Genomic DNA, 14,978 nt, shown 5'->3' with positions numbered 1-14,978 from the left:
TTGTTAAAAGGAAAGGCCATGTAACAGTGGCAAAAATGCCCCTGTGCCAACTTTTTTGCAATGTGTTAAATTCTAAGTTAATGATTATTTACAAAAGAAAATTACGTTTCTCAGTTCGAACATTAAGTATCTTATCTTTGCAGTCTATTCAATTGAATATAGGTTGAAAATTATTTGCAAATCATTGTATTCTGTTTGTGTTTACCATTTACATAACGTGCCAACTTCACTGGTTTTGGGTTCTGTATTTTTAAGTCAATGAAGCAATACAGTGGTACCTCAACTTGAGGTGTGTTTTGAAATAAAAACTATCATTAAATAAGTGCTATGCTTTAAAGACCTATTAAGCAAAACCAACTTTTCTTACCAATTGGTACCTTTTTTTGTGGATTTGGGATCTGCATAAATCCCGAAAAATTTAAATCCAACCATGGAGACATGGCGTAGATATTTTTAACAAAACAACCTTGCCTTCCTTAATACTTCCTCCAAACCAGCCGTTTGGAATTTGCCCCATTTGTTACCAATATCGATATTCCTTATTGACAAAAGTATACATCGGTACACTCATCGATACTATATGTTATTCGTGTAGATAAAGATCTGAAACATTATTATCATTTTTCTAGCACAATAGGTTGAATACCTCCAACATCATGTAACATCTCACAGCATGAAAGTATTTTATCAATAACTGCTTTTAAATCTTAAACAAGTCAACCCTGTGTACAGTGCAAGGTGCAATGCATGTTTTGTCATCACCTTGTAAAGAGCACACAGATCCATCACTGTTTCTATTAATTACAATTACACTCAGCTGGAAATAATATTTATGTATGGCATTCATTTAGAGCAGTGGTACCGGTCCGTGGATCGATTGGTACCGGGCCGCACAAGATATTAAAAAATAAAAAATAAATATATATATATACACTACCGTTCAAAAGTTTGGGGTCACATTGAAATGTCCTTATTTTTGAAGGAAAAGCACTGTACTTTTCAATGAAGATAACTTTAAACTAGTCTTAACTTTAAAGAAATACACTCTATACATTGCTAATGTGGTAAATGACTATTCTAGCTGCAAATGTCTGGTTTTTGGTGCAATATCTACATAGGTGTATAGAGGCCCATTTCCAGAAACAATCACTCCAGTGTTCTAATGGTACAATGTGTTTGCTCATTGGCTCAGAAGGCTAATTGATGATTAGAAAACCCTTGTGCAATCATGTTCACACATCTGAAAAGAGTTTAGCTCGTTACAGAAGATACAAAACTGACCTTCCTTTGAGCAGATTGAGTTTCTGGAGCATCACATTTGTGGGGTCAATTAAACGCTCAAAATGGCCAGAAAAAGAGAACTTTCATCTGAAACTCGACAGTCTATTCTTGTTCTTAGAAATGAAGGCTATTCCACAAAATTGTTTGGGTGACCCCAAACTTTTGAACGGTAGTGTGTATATATATATATATATATATATATATATATATATATATATATATATATATATATATATATATATATATATATATATATATATATATATATATATATATATATATATATATATATATATATATATATATATATTTGTATTTTTATTAAATCAACAGACAAAACACACGATACACTTACAATTAGTGCACCAACCCAAAAAACCTCCCCCCCCCATTCACACTCATTCGCACAAAAGGGTTGTTTCTTTCTGTTATTAATATTCTGGTTCCTACATTATATATCAATATAGATCAATACAGTCAGCAGGGATACAGTCCGTAAGCACACATGATTGTATCTTTTTATGACAAAAAAATAAATGGGACAAATTTTCAAGCATTGACTGGTCCGCAGTTACAAAAATATTGGGGACCACTGATTTAGAGCACAGACCTCTTACATGATATATCACATCACATATATTCCGGACTATAAGCTGCTATTTTCTTTTTTACACTTTGAACACTGCAGCTTATAAAAAGGTGTTGCTAAACTATGGATTTTTCTTCGCTGATGGCCATAAAGCAAATCATTTTCATTAAACACAAAAGTAAGGACAGGAAAAGTGCAAAATAAAACAAAGTATATTTTTTAATGTAAAAAAACAGGAGAGTTAAAATAGCAGCAATACAAACAAACGATAAAACAACAAAACTAATTTCGCTCAAAAAGAAACTAGCATTTTATGATGATGTGTTTAAAAAGCTGCACTCTTAAATTAAATTATTGATTAACTCCTGGCATTTTACCACTGTAATAGACTCAATGAATACACCTATATCGTTGATTAATTCTTAACATTTTAGTTATCCATTAGATTGTATTTTTAATCTTATGATGTCGGCGCATTGGTGCCTATGTTTTGTGTGCGTGTGTAGGCACGTGCGCGAGCAATTGACGTTTGTTATTGTGCCCTTCTTCATTGCACTGCAAATTGACGCGGCTTTAGAAAGTACCTGAGCTGGCGGACTTTGGCTAAAATGATAGTTGAATCAATTTTTCAGACAACTTCGTCCCACACTTGTTACCTAGCTAGCAATCTTACCGAGTGTGTGACAATCATTGGTACTTTAACTTTAACTTTAAGACCGCATCCTCCAGAGGCCCAACCCACTTTAAAATGCTCCCGTATCACATACATAAGTGTCATTAAAAACAATACCTGCTTTGCAAAATGAGCAGGGTATTCATATTTTTAACAAGAATAGGAGGAAATATTCCCACACTTTACATGTTTTCACCCGCAATGTTGATGCGAGTGGCTGTGCTGACTGCCGTCCCTCCGGAATAAAACAAGTGATGACAAATTTTATTGTCAACATTTGTTGACAGTGTCAAATATTCGTTGCACCCCTAATGACTAGTCGACTATCAAAATTAGGGATGTCCGATAATATCGGACTGCCGATAAATGCTTTAAAATGTAATATCGGAAATTATCGGTATCGGTTTCAAAATTATCGGTATCGGTTTCAAAAAGTAAAATGTATGACTTTTTAAAATGCCGCTGTGTACACAGACGTAGGAAGAAGTACAGAGCGCCAATAAACCTTAAAGGCACTTCCTTGCGTGCCGGCCCAGTCACATAATATCTACGGCTTTTCATGCACACACAAGAGAATGCAATGCATACTTGGTCAACAGCCATACAGGTCACACTGAGGGTGGACGTATAAACAACTTTAACACTGTTACAAATATGCGCCACACTGTGAACCCACACCAAACAAGAATGACAAACACATTTCGGGAGAACATCCGCACCGTAACACAACATAAACACAACAGGACAAATACCCAGAACCCCTTGCAGCACTAACTCTTCCGGGACGCTACAATAAACACCCCCTTCCCCTCCCCCCGACCCCGCCCACCTCAACCTCCTCATGCTCTCTCAGGGAGAGCATGTCCCAAATTCCTAGCTGCTGTTTTGAGGCATGTTAAAAAAAATAATGCACTTTGTGACTTCAATAATAAATATGGCAGTGCCATGTTGGCATTTTTTTCCATAACTTGAGTTGATTTATTTTGGAAAACCTTGTTACATTGTTTAATGCATCCAGCGGGGCATCACAACAAAATTAGGCATAATAATGTGTTAATTCCATGACTGTATATATCGGTATCGGTTGATATCGGAATCTGTAATTAAGAGTTGGACATTATCGGAATATCGGATATCGGCAAAAAAGCCATTATCGGACATCTCTAATCAAAATAGTCAATAATTGCAGCCTTATTCCTTATTGGAAGGCTTATATTACACCTGCTAACTGCTCGAGCTGGTTATCTTGGCCAATTTCCCAAATCGATTCGATTTAGATTTTATAAGGTTCTAAATCAATCACCACGATTCAATTCGATTTGATTGAATTTAAACTTAAAATGTCTCAAATCTGTTACATAATACAAATATACTAGGTTTTTTTTCTTTATCATAAAACTTTGGGTAGCTTAAAATGTATCTAAAGTTGCAAAAGTGCAAATTTGAAATAAGAAAGGAATTGCTGTGAAAGTGTACATGTAGTGCAACATTCCATCACTGCAAATTGCACCAAGGTATTGTTTGTTCAAGTGCAAAGTAATTACAGTAAATATGTATGATATTTTTCTGAGAGTCTTTTTTGATAGCACAGTCAGACAGGATGTAACGCACAGTAATTTTACTTAAGGCCGGAAAGTGTGCACTTGGTTTTTCTCACGCACTTGACACTACTCCCACACGGAGTAGTGTCAAGTAGTACCTACAGTCCTTTTTTCAGCGGCGACTTTACAAGAGTCTCAGTTACAAATATAATCAATTATAACAACCATTTCAGTCAGATGTTTACGTTGCATGATAATAGCGTAGAATGGTTGTATGGCTGTACCATGCCTTGTGAATTGATAGTGCTAAAAATGTAAAGATATCGATCCATAAGCGATCAAATCGATTATTTGACCCAGCCCAACTAACTGCTGTATCTGAGTATCAAAGTGGATAGCTCAATATCTAGTAATAGGGCTGCAGATATCAATTATTATTGTAAACAAGTAATATATTGTTTAGTTTGTTCGATTAATCGGATAAAACACATTTTATAGCCTCAATACTTAGGGAAAATAGGTGAAATAAACAACTATTTTTCTGCTTTTGATAACCTTAATTTTTTGTTTCGAAAAAATGCACATAATCAACATTGAAATTGCGCTTTTAACTTGTAAGCATTGACAAAACAATATCACAGCTACCACACACCACACACACTGCTCTCATGTACGCTCTATTGCAGCGGCCATGCGGAAACTATGTTCACGTATTTAAAGTTCCACTTATTTTTACCCATTTTCCTGTGAAATTTCCCATATTTTAAGTGCAAATGCTGACAGGTATAAAACTGACTGTACTGGAGTACTCAACTGGAGTACTCAAAAATAGAGGTACCAACTTGTATGTAAAAGGGCACAATACTTGTCTTTGGGGGTGTACCTTTCTGAGACAAACATGCAAAAAAATGTTAGTGTGCAAAAGAACAATTGCACACTGTTTTTTGTCCATAAAACCAAATTGTATTTGTTGTATATTTTATCTTATTTGACATTTTTTTAAACCTTGCAAGGCCTTGTGTGTGTTTCTACCCTTACAAGCTGTTGAAAATGTGAATATCTCTTTGGGGAAAAATAATGTTTGTGTGTGTGTGCATGTATGTATCTATGTATGCATATATATATATATATATATATATATATATATATATATATATATATATATATATATATATATATATATATATATATATATATACATATATATATATATATATATATATATATATATACATATATATATATATATATATATATATATATATATATATATACATATATATATATATATATATATATATATATATATATATATATATATATATATATATATATATATATATATATATATATATATATATATATATATATATATATATATATATATATATATATATATATATATCACTGTACCTTTCAGTATAGGTCCACTTGTGTAACTTAACAATTTGTAAAAGTAAAGTACAATCATTATAACCCCTAACCTTATACGGCCCAAATTGCTTCACATACCAGGAACTTCTTAAGCAACTGATAGTGCCAGGATGCATGCATGAATGTAAACATGCGTTTTTACTAGAGATGTCCGATAATATTGGCCTGCCGATATTATCGGCCGATAAATGCTTAAAATGTAATATCGGAAATTATCGGTATCTGTTTCAAAAAGTAAAATGAATTACTTTTTAAAACGCCGCTGTACGGAGCGGTACATATCCAGTAAAACACGGAGGTAGGGATAAGTACAGAGCAGTTGCGTCTCCCAGTCAGCAGCCCCTCCCCTCTCCGCTCTCCCACACACAACACAGGAGTTGACGACTGCAGCATGAGAGGTTTACTGGCGACGCTTGATGACCTCATCAAACCGCCGCGAGCGGAGCATAACAACAACAAGAGTAGTGTTGCCGGTGCTGTAGCCGTGGCTAAAAAGCGAGCTCCCTCTGTGACTGACTAACGACACCATGTCTATAGTTTGGGATTATTTGAAAGTGTCTCTGACGGATAAAAAACTGGCAATTTGCAATGACTGCAAAAAGTTGGTTATGCGAGGAGGAACCAAGATGTCTTCCTTTAATACGAGCAATTAGATCTCCCAGCTCTTCAAGAATCATAAGGAGATACACGATGAATACAAGCGGAAGATGGATGTGAGCCCAGTTTATAATTTCCTGTTATACAGTATGCCAGGCAGTCTTGTACTAAATGAGGACTATGTTATTGTTTACTTTATTACTCTAGTATACTCTGGACTGAAGCTGTGTGCCTTCATTATTTTTGTAGCTGTTGTTTTGAGGCATATTTAAAAAAATAAAAAAATAATGCACTTTATGAAAGTCAAAGTATAGTATTTCCCATAGTTGTAGTGGGTATCAGGATTATCTCAGGGAGAGCATGTCCCAAATTCCAAGCTGCTGTTTTGAGGCATGTTAAAAAAAAAAAGCACTTTGTGACTTCAATAATAAATATGTCAGGGCCATGTTGGCACTTTTTTCCATAACTTAAATTAAAGTTGTTGTCTTATTTTGGAAAACCTTGTTACATTGTTTAATGCATCCAGCGGGGCATCACAACAAAATTAGGCATACAAATGTGTTAATTCCACGACTGTATATATCGGTATTGGTTGATATCGGAATCGGCAATTAAGAGTTGGACAATATAGGAATATCGGATATCGGCAAAAAAGCCATTATCGGACATCTCTAGTTTTTACCCATAATTAAAGAGAGTAAAAGCTCAATACACAACAATAAGTAAAATCTTGAAGGATAAAATTGACAATAAAACAATATCATGTTAAACACGATGAATTGAAGTTCACAGAATAGAGATGATGGCAATAATCAAAGATGTAAATATACTACTATTAGTATGTTCTATTTACAATACTACTAATAGTAGGTAGTGTCTATGAGCTAAACCATTTTTAATGCAGCAGGTACCCTAAGGGTATACACATTTTTACTTTATATCACTCTGTACCCTTTTTAGTAGTATAAAAGCAGTCTTATAGTAAGTACTTGAAAGCAATACAAGTATCGGTCCAGAAAATCCCTTCGGCAGAATTTAAAGTCTACATTTACGATATTACTTGCGCAAAAGTCTTATAGTACCTGATATTTTTTGTACTTCAGTTGCGCGTGATATTGATGCAAGTTATTCTTCCAATGTTACGATGTGTGTGATTTTAAGGAAATGTGATAAACGTATTGATAAACGTAGTGGCGGTAAATCTGAAGTGTGTTTAAGATGTAAATATTTTAAGATTATTATATCAAGCATTTAGTGATTGTGATATGTTGAGAGTAGGGCTGCAACAACTAATCGATTAAATCGATTAAAATCGATTATAAAAATAGTTGCCGATTAATTTAGTCATCGATTCTTTGGAACTATGCTATGCGCATGCGCGGAGGCTTTTTTAAATTTTATTTAAAAAAAACTATTTAAAAATTTTTTTTTTTTATAAACCTTTATTATAAACTGCAACATTTACAAACAGCTGAGAAACAATAATCAAAATAAGTACAAAAACAGTACAAAACAGCGCCAGGACGGCGCTGAGGCTACGTCTCATGAGGTGGCGTAAGCTAGCCAATGATGTGTCATGTGCAGCTCACGTGACCACGACGTCTGGAAACATTCGAAAAATGGCGCAGGAAAACACTACCGATAGTTTAGCGGAGAAACATCTTGAGGTTATTGCTTCAATGGAGAAAAGTGTACAACCTAAGTCGTCAAAACTGTGGGAACACTTTACTTTAAAGACTTCAAAGAAGACCGTTTCCTGCAAAATGGCACGGAAGTACAACATTGCTTCAGGAGCACCTGAAAAGGAAACATGTTGGAGGCATGGATGAAGGGAAGAACTCACAGTACGTAACTTTTTAAGTCCATAGTGGCAACAGGCATTCATGAGTTCAGCTTTTTTGTAAGTAACTTTAACGTTATGCCTTTGTTGCAACGCGGGGCTGATAATGTGTCTCCGGCACATTTGACTCCGTTTTGAGAGAGAAAACACACGGTTACCAATTTGGAAATAAACGTAACGGACAGAAATATCTCAGGTTGGTTTCATAATGGATCAATGTAGCCGGCCCGATAAAGCTATATAAATATATTTAGATTTGAGTTACGCTTTAGTACAACTAAACGTTATGAAGGTGCTGGAATATTTCATGCTATTATTCAGAGGCAGCCTAAAATGAATCCTTTATTATTCACAACAGAAATGTGTACAATATCTGATTCCGTTCCGATGAGTTACATTTCTGTGTTATTTTTGGTGTATGCTGCACCCCCAATGTCCACAACATGGTGCTAGTATGCTGGTTTTTTTCAATAAAATACTGGAAAGGATAGAAATGTAGTTTGTCTCTTTTATCCGATTATTAATCGATTAATCGAATTAATAATCGACAGATTAATCGATTATCAAATTAATCGTTTGTTGCAGCCCTAGTTGAGAGATGATAGTGATGTTTTATAATGTGTTTAAAGTTCACGGTACATAAGGGGTGAAAAAAGTTGTACGAGTCAAATTTAACGCCGTGCTTATTGATGCCAAGGGCTGCTACACCAGGGACATTAGAAACCGTCTGTCAAATATTAATAGATTGTTTCGAACGACAATAGCTTCACAGGTCTGCTACAGGCTAAGCCATTCTACGCCAGCGTGACTGATCGCTTACCTGTCAAACTCATTGCCACTCGACTTTTCTGCCATCTGTTCATGCTGCCTTGGCTGCTGTCACTGCCTAAGCGTGGCGACAGCTAGCTAGAATTATCTGCCAAGCTCTAGGTAATCAGACTCCAATTTTTTTTTTTTATATACAAACCCCGTTTCCATATGAGTTGGGAAATTGTGTTAGGTGTAAATATAAACGGAATACAATGATTTGCAAATCATTTTCAACCCATATTCAATTGAATATCCTACAAAGACAACATATTTGATGTTCAAACTGATAAACTTTTTTTTTTGTGCAAATAATCATTAACTTTAGAATTTGATGCCAGCAACACGTGACAGAGAAGTTGGGAAAGGTGGCAATAAATACTGATAAAGTTGAGGAATGCTCATCAAACACTTATTTGGAACATCCCACAGGTGAACAGGCAAATTGGGAACAGGTGGGTGCCATGATTGGGTGTAAAAGTAGATTCCATGAAAGGCTCAGTCATTCACAAACAAGGTTGGGGCGAGGGTCACCACTTTGTCAACAAATGCGTGAGCAAATTGTTGAACAGTTTAAGAAAAACCTTTCTCAACCAGCTATTGCAAGGAATTTAGGGATTCCACCATCTACGGTCCGTAATATCATCAAAGGGTTCAGAGAATCTGGAGAAATCACTGCACGTAAGCAGCTAAGCCCGTGACCTTCGATCCCTCAGGCTGTACTGCATCAACAAGCAACATCGGTGTGTAAAGGATATCACCACATGGGCTCAGGAACACTTCAGAAACCCACTGTCAGTAACTACAGTTAGTCGCTACATCTGTAAGTGCAAGTTAAAACTCTCCTATGCAAGGCGAAAACCGTTGATCAACAACACCCAGAAACGCAGTCGGCTTCGCTGGGCCTGAGCTCATCTAAGATGGACTGATACAAAGTGGAAAAGTGTTCTGTGGTCTGACGAGTCCACATTTCAAATTGTTTTTGGAAACTGTGGACGTCGTGTCCTCCGGACCAAAGAGGAAAAGAACCATCCGGATTGTTATAGGCGCAAAGTTGAAAAGCCAGCATCTGTGATGGTATGGGGGCATATTAATGCCCAAGACATGGGTAACTTACACATCTGTGAAGGCGCCATTAATGCTGAAAGGTACATACAGGTTTTGGAGCAACATGTGTTGCCATCCAAGCAACGTTACCATGGACGCCCCTGCTTATTTCAGCAAGACAATGCCAAGCCACGTGTTACATCAACGTGGCTTCATAGTAAAAGAGTGCGGGTACTAGACTGGCCTGCCTGTAGTCCAGACCTGTCTCCCATTGAAAACGTGTGGCGCATTATGAAGCCTAAAATACCACAACGGAGACTTTTGAACAACTTAAGCTGTACATCAAGCAAGAATGGGAAAGAATTACACCTGAGAAGCTTAAAAAATGTGTCCCCTCAGTTCCCAAACGTTTACTGAGTGTTGTTAAAAGGAAAGGCCATGTAACACAGTGGTGAACATGCCCTTTACCAACTACTTTGGCACGTGTTGCAGCCATGAAATTCTAAGTTAATTATTATGTGCAAAAAAAAAAAAAAGTTTAAGAGTTTGAACATCAAATATCTTGTCTTTGTAGTGCATTCAACTGAATATGGGTTGAAAAGGATTTGCAAATCATTGTATTCCGTTTATATTTACATCTAACACAATTTCCCAACTCATATAGAAACGGGGTTTGTACAATTGTAAAAGTTTGAAGATCATTTTTGTCTAATGGAGAAGCCACATGTGGCTATCACATCAATTAAGTACATGCTAACTTACTGTAGTATAACAACAGTTCTGCTCTCTTGTAATTATAATAATATTTTCTTGTTTTTAAAACACTAGTCGTTGAGCATAAACATAATGTGTCCAGCTCGAACTCATCAAGAGTCAAATTATATTTCCTTCAACTCTTATTATTTCAGACGTGTTCAATTCTGACAATATTTAAAGACAAAATATCACAATATAGCATAAAGTAGGTCCTACTGTATTTTTGCCTCATTCCTGTGAGAATCTTGCGTGTGATGAAGCATTAAAGAGTAGGACTATCCAGGTCTAACTGCACTGTGCTCGAACAACCACCAGGTACCATGCATGAGGTCGGTAGTGCATTCTTCACGCATTGTTAACTCAGGCTTAAAGTGAAGGTTGAGGCAAAAATACAGCGGTACCATCAGTAATGACAATAAAGGTCCGTGTTCCTTCCGTTCATTCTATTTCCGATTCTTAAACGCAAATGAAAAAACAAAATTAGGGCCGTTTTTCGATTTTTATTATACATGGCAGATTTTAAAACAAACAAAAAATGGTTGCTTTTCATTACAATATTGCCATAAAATGTTGTGCTCTTTTCTTTTATGGATTTTTATTTTTCCAGATAAACAAAAACATCGAATATATGTTCATCCAAAATGCAAAAATGCGTGGTTATCTGTGTGATGACAAATTGAACCGGAAGCAGTACATTAGCTTTTCTTTTGCGTTTAGTGTGTTTTTAGCATAACGGTCAAATCTTTGTTCAGCAGGAGTCCTATTGTCGTTTGAAAATAGTCTCATTAAATAGTTGTCCAACTTTTGTTTCAGAAATGAAAACAGAAAAAAATGGTCCGAAATTGGTTTTTTGATTTGCATTTAAGAATTGGAAATAGAATAAACGAAAGGTACACGGACCCGTGTACCTTTCGTTTTTTGATTTTCATAACATATGGCAGATTTTAAAACAAACAAAAAGGGGTTGATTTTCATTATAATGTTGCCATAAAATTGGATTTTGTGCCGTTTTCCTTTTGATGGATTACAATGTTTTCCAGATAATCACAAAAATCTAAAAAAATGTTCATCCAAAATGCAAAAATGCGTGGTTATCTGTGTGATGACAAATTGAACAGGAAGCAGTATTTTAGCTTTTCCTTTGCACTTAGCATGTTTTAAGCATAATGGTAACATCTTTGTCCTATTGTCATTTTAAAAAAGTGTCGTTACATATTCGTCCAACTTTTGTTTCAGAAATGAAAACAGAAAAAATGGTCCGAAATTTGTTTTTTGATTTGCATTTAAAAATTTAAAATAGAGTGAACACAGACCAATAACTACACAGAGTGAAGTTCCATCTATCCATCCATTTTCTACCACTTGTCCCTTTCGGGGTCACGGTGGGTGCTGGAGCCTATCTCAGCTGCATTCTGGCGGAAGGCGGAGTACACCCTGGACAAGTCGCCACCTCATCACAGGGCCAACACAGATAGACAGACAACATTCACACTTACATTTACACACTAGGGCCAATTTACTGTTGCCAATCAACCTATCTCCAGGTGCATGTCTTTGGAAGTGGAAGTTCTTCTTCATAAATAAAGCACAATAAAAATGTTGCCAGTTGTATTCCATCCATCCATCCATCTTCTTCCGCTTATCCGAGGTCGGGTCGCGGGGGCAGCAGCCTAAGCAGGGAAGCCCAGACTTCCCTCTCCCCAGCCACTTCGTCTAGCTCTTCGTCGATCCCGAGGCGTTCCCAGGCCAGCCGGGAGACATAGTCTTCCCAACGTGTCCTGGGTCTTCCCCGTGGCCTCCTACCGGTCGGACGTGCCCTAAACACCTCCCTAGGGAGGCGTTCGGGTGGCATCCTGACCAGATGCCCGAACCACCTCATCTGGCTCCTCTCGATGTGGAGGAGCAGTGGCTTTACTTTGAGCTCCCCCCGGATGACAGAGCTTCTCACCCTATCTCTAAGGGAGAGACCCGCCACCCGGCGGAGGAAACTCATTTCGGCCACTTGTACCCGTGATCTTGTCCTTTCGGTCATAACCCAAAGCTCATGACCATAGGTGAGGATGGGAACGTAGATCGACCGGTAAATTGAGAGCTTTGCCTTGCAGCTCAGCTCCTTCTTCACCACAACGGACCGATACAGCAAGAGTGGATCGTGAGATCGACAGGCGGATCGGTGCGGCGTCTTCAGTAATGCCAGTCGTATTAATAAAACACAAATATCTTACCTCTTTTACGCCAAAGTATTTTTTAATCGTGATAAAACTATTGGAGACCTGCAGTTTCATAAAGCTGCACACAGAATTTGTTCTGTTTTAAGTTAAGCAGGACATGTCAATGGGGGATGGCGTGGCGCAGTTGGGAGAGTGGCTGTGCCAGCAACCTGAGGGTTCCTGGTTCAATCCCCACCTACTACCAACCTCGTCTTGTCCGTTGTGTCCTTGAGCAAGGACACTTCACCCTTGCTCCTGATGGGTCGTGGTTAGGTGTGAATGTGTGTGTGAATGGGTGAATGTGGAAATAGTGTCAAAAGCGCTTTGAGTACCTTCAAGGTAGAAAAGCGCTATACAAGTATAACCCATTTACATTTAATTCTTATTTTGTTAAATTAAGCTGAAATTATTTCTATTTTAGACAAATACATTTTATAATAATAATACATTTTACTTATAAGGCGCCTTTCTGGGCACTCAAGGACACCGTACAAAATCAAAACAATAAAATCAATTGAATAAAAACAACAACAACAACAAAGATCGATAAGATTTACAATGAAAAAGCAGTCAGGAATAGGTGTGTTTTGAGTCTTGATTTGAAGAGGGATATTGAGTCTAAGTTACGAAGGTCTGGTGGTAATGCGTTCCAAAGATGAGGGGCAGAGCGGTTGAAAGCTCGGGCACCCATGGTGGACAGTTTAAATAAGGGGACAGTGAGATGGATGGATGAAGAAGATCTTAGGGAACGTGAGGGCGTGGCGACATGGAGCAGGTCAGAGAGATATGACGGAGAGAGGTTATGGATAGTTTTGAAAGTGAGGAGAATTATCTTAAAGTGGATACGGTGTTTTTATCCTGTTGATTTATTTATTTTGCACACAAAACTCGTTACTGAACACGTTGTTTACCATGTAAATTTTGTGCGCCTAATTAAATTATGTTTAGTTTCAAATATTATAAAAATGTGTGTGTCGATTGTCATGTTATCCACAAAGGTTGAATGAATGCAAACAAGAAGAGTCCTGTTGCCTCTATTCAACCTTTGTGGATAATATAAAATTCCCTTCACACAAATAAAAAAATATGTTTTTTTTCAGGGAGTTGGCAATTTTAGTTGTTACAGATGATATAACTGTAAGTAAATAAGATATATAAGAGAATGAATGGACATACCTGTAACATGTAGCAACTTCCCCACTGGACTTGACACAGGAGTACTGAGTGGTGGAGATGTTGTTGTCAGAACACTGCTCACTGTCACTGTCAATACAACATCAATACATAAACACAATTAAGAAGGCTGATTAAGTGAAAACTTCAGTGTCCGTGGAAAACACACCCGTAGCGGGCATCCTCCTGGCGGTGTGACCATGGCGAGGCTCCGGAGAGAAACACGCAGGTGAGGGCAAGCAGAAGCGGTCTCCCAGCGTGTCCGTGGATCATGTCGGCCCACTCACCACCGCTGCTTGCCGGCTCCTGTCATGAGGCCATCGGCTCCGACTGCTAGCAGCACGGCGGCGTGGAGTTAGACACGCCTACTCGCCATTAGTTGTTTTTTTTGTCACTGTCAAGCGGCTATTATGATTCATGAGACAATTTATAAATGATTATTTGTCCATGAATATCTTGTATTTTTTTTAAAATATTAAAGATAATTTTGTCGCCTGTCGATTATACCTTAATGAGGAAGTGGTCGCAGCAGCACGCGCACCTTAACACAGGACCTATAACGTCATCGTGATCTGCACTGCCCCCTTGCGGCTGTCTATAGAAGCACAACAGTAAACCGTTTTAATAAAATCCAAGACAAGAGCTTTATAAAAAAAAAAATATTAATTTAATACTGTAATACAACTTTTAACGAAAATGTTACATTAATGTATATGCGTATCCTATATTTTATTATAATGTACATTTGTGAGTCATTTGTGGTCGGGTCCGGCTATTGAACTGGCAGCCCATAGTTATACACATTTTATTTATAAAGCGCTTTTCAAAACAAAGTGCTGTACACCAAGTTAGCAAAACTGAATTAAAAGCATGAATAAAAACTAGGGATGTCCGATAATGGCTTTTTGCCGATATCCGATATTCCGATATTGTACAACTCTTTAATTACCGATACCAATATCAACCAATACCGATATCAACCGATACCGATATATACAGTCGTGGAATTAACACATTGTTATGCCTAATC

General features: G+C 37.2%; 1 protein-coding gene across 2 annotated transcripts in view; it reads right to left on the bottom strand.

Annotated features, from left to right (window-relative positions):
* Positions 1-14,471, bottom strand: part of ccbe1 (collagen and calcium binding EGF domains 1) — a 91,007-nt gene extending 76,536 nt beyond the window's left edge. The window contains exons 1-2 of one of the 2 annotated variants that reach the window (XM_062031993.1): positions 14,118-14,471; positions 13,952-14,038 (exon numbers count right to left, since the gene is read on the bottom strand). In XM_062031993.1, the coding sequence (XP_061887977.1) occupies positions 13,952-14,038; positions 14,118-14,221 (191 nt within the window). In that variant the 5' untranslated portion in view covers positions 14,222-14,471. The remainder of the gene's footprint in view (positions 1-13,951; positions 14,039-14,117) is intronic. The other variant, XM_062031992.1, reaches the window with a different exon arrangement.
* Between the last annotated feature and the right edge of the window lie 507 nt (positions 14,472-14,978).

The sequence above is a fragment of the Entelurus aequoreus genome, linkage group LG21 (genome assembly GCF_033978785.1).
Source record: "Entelurus aequoreus isolate RoL-2023_Sb linkage group LG21, RoL_Eaeq_v1.1, whole genome shotgun sequence".
NCBI lineage: Eukaryota > Metazoa > Chordata > Actinopteri > Syngnathiformes > Syngnathidae > Entelurus > Entelurus aequoreus.
The sequence above is the reverse complement of the archived record's forward strand: the minus strand, read 5'-3'. Positions and strand labels throughout refer to the sequence as shown.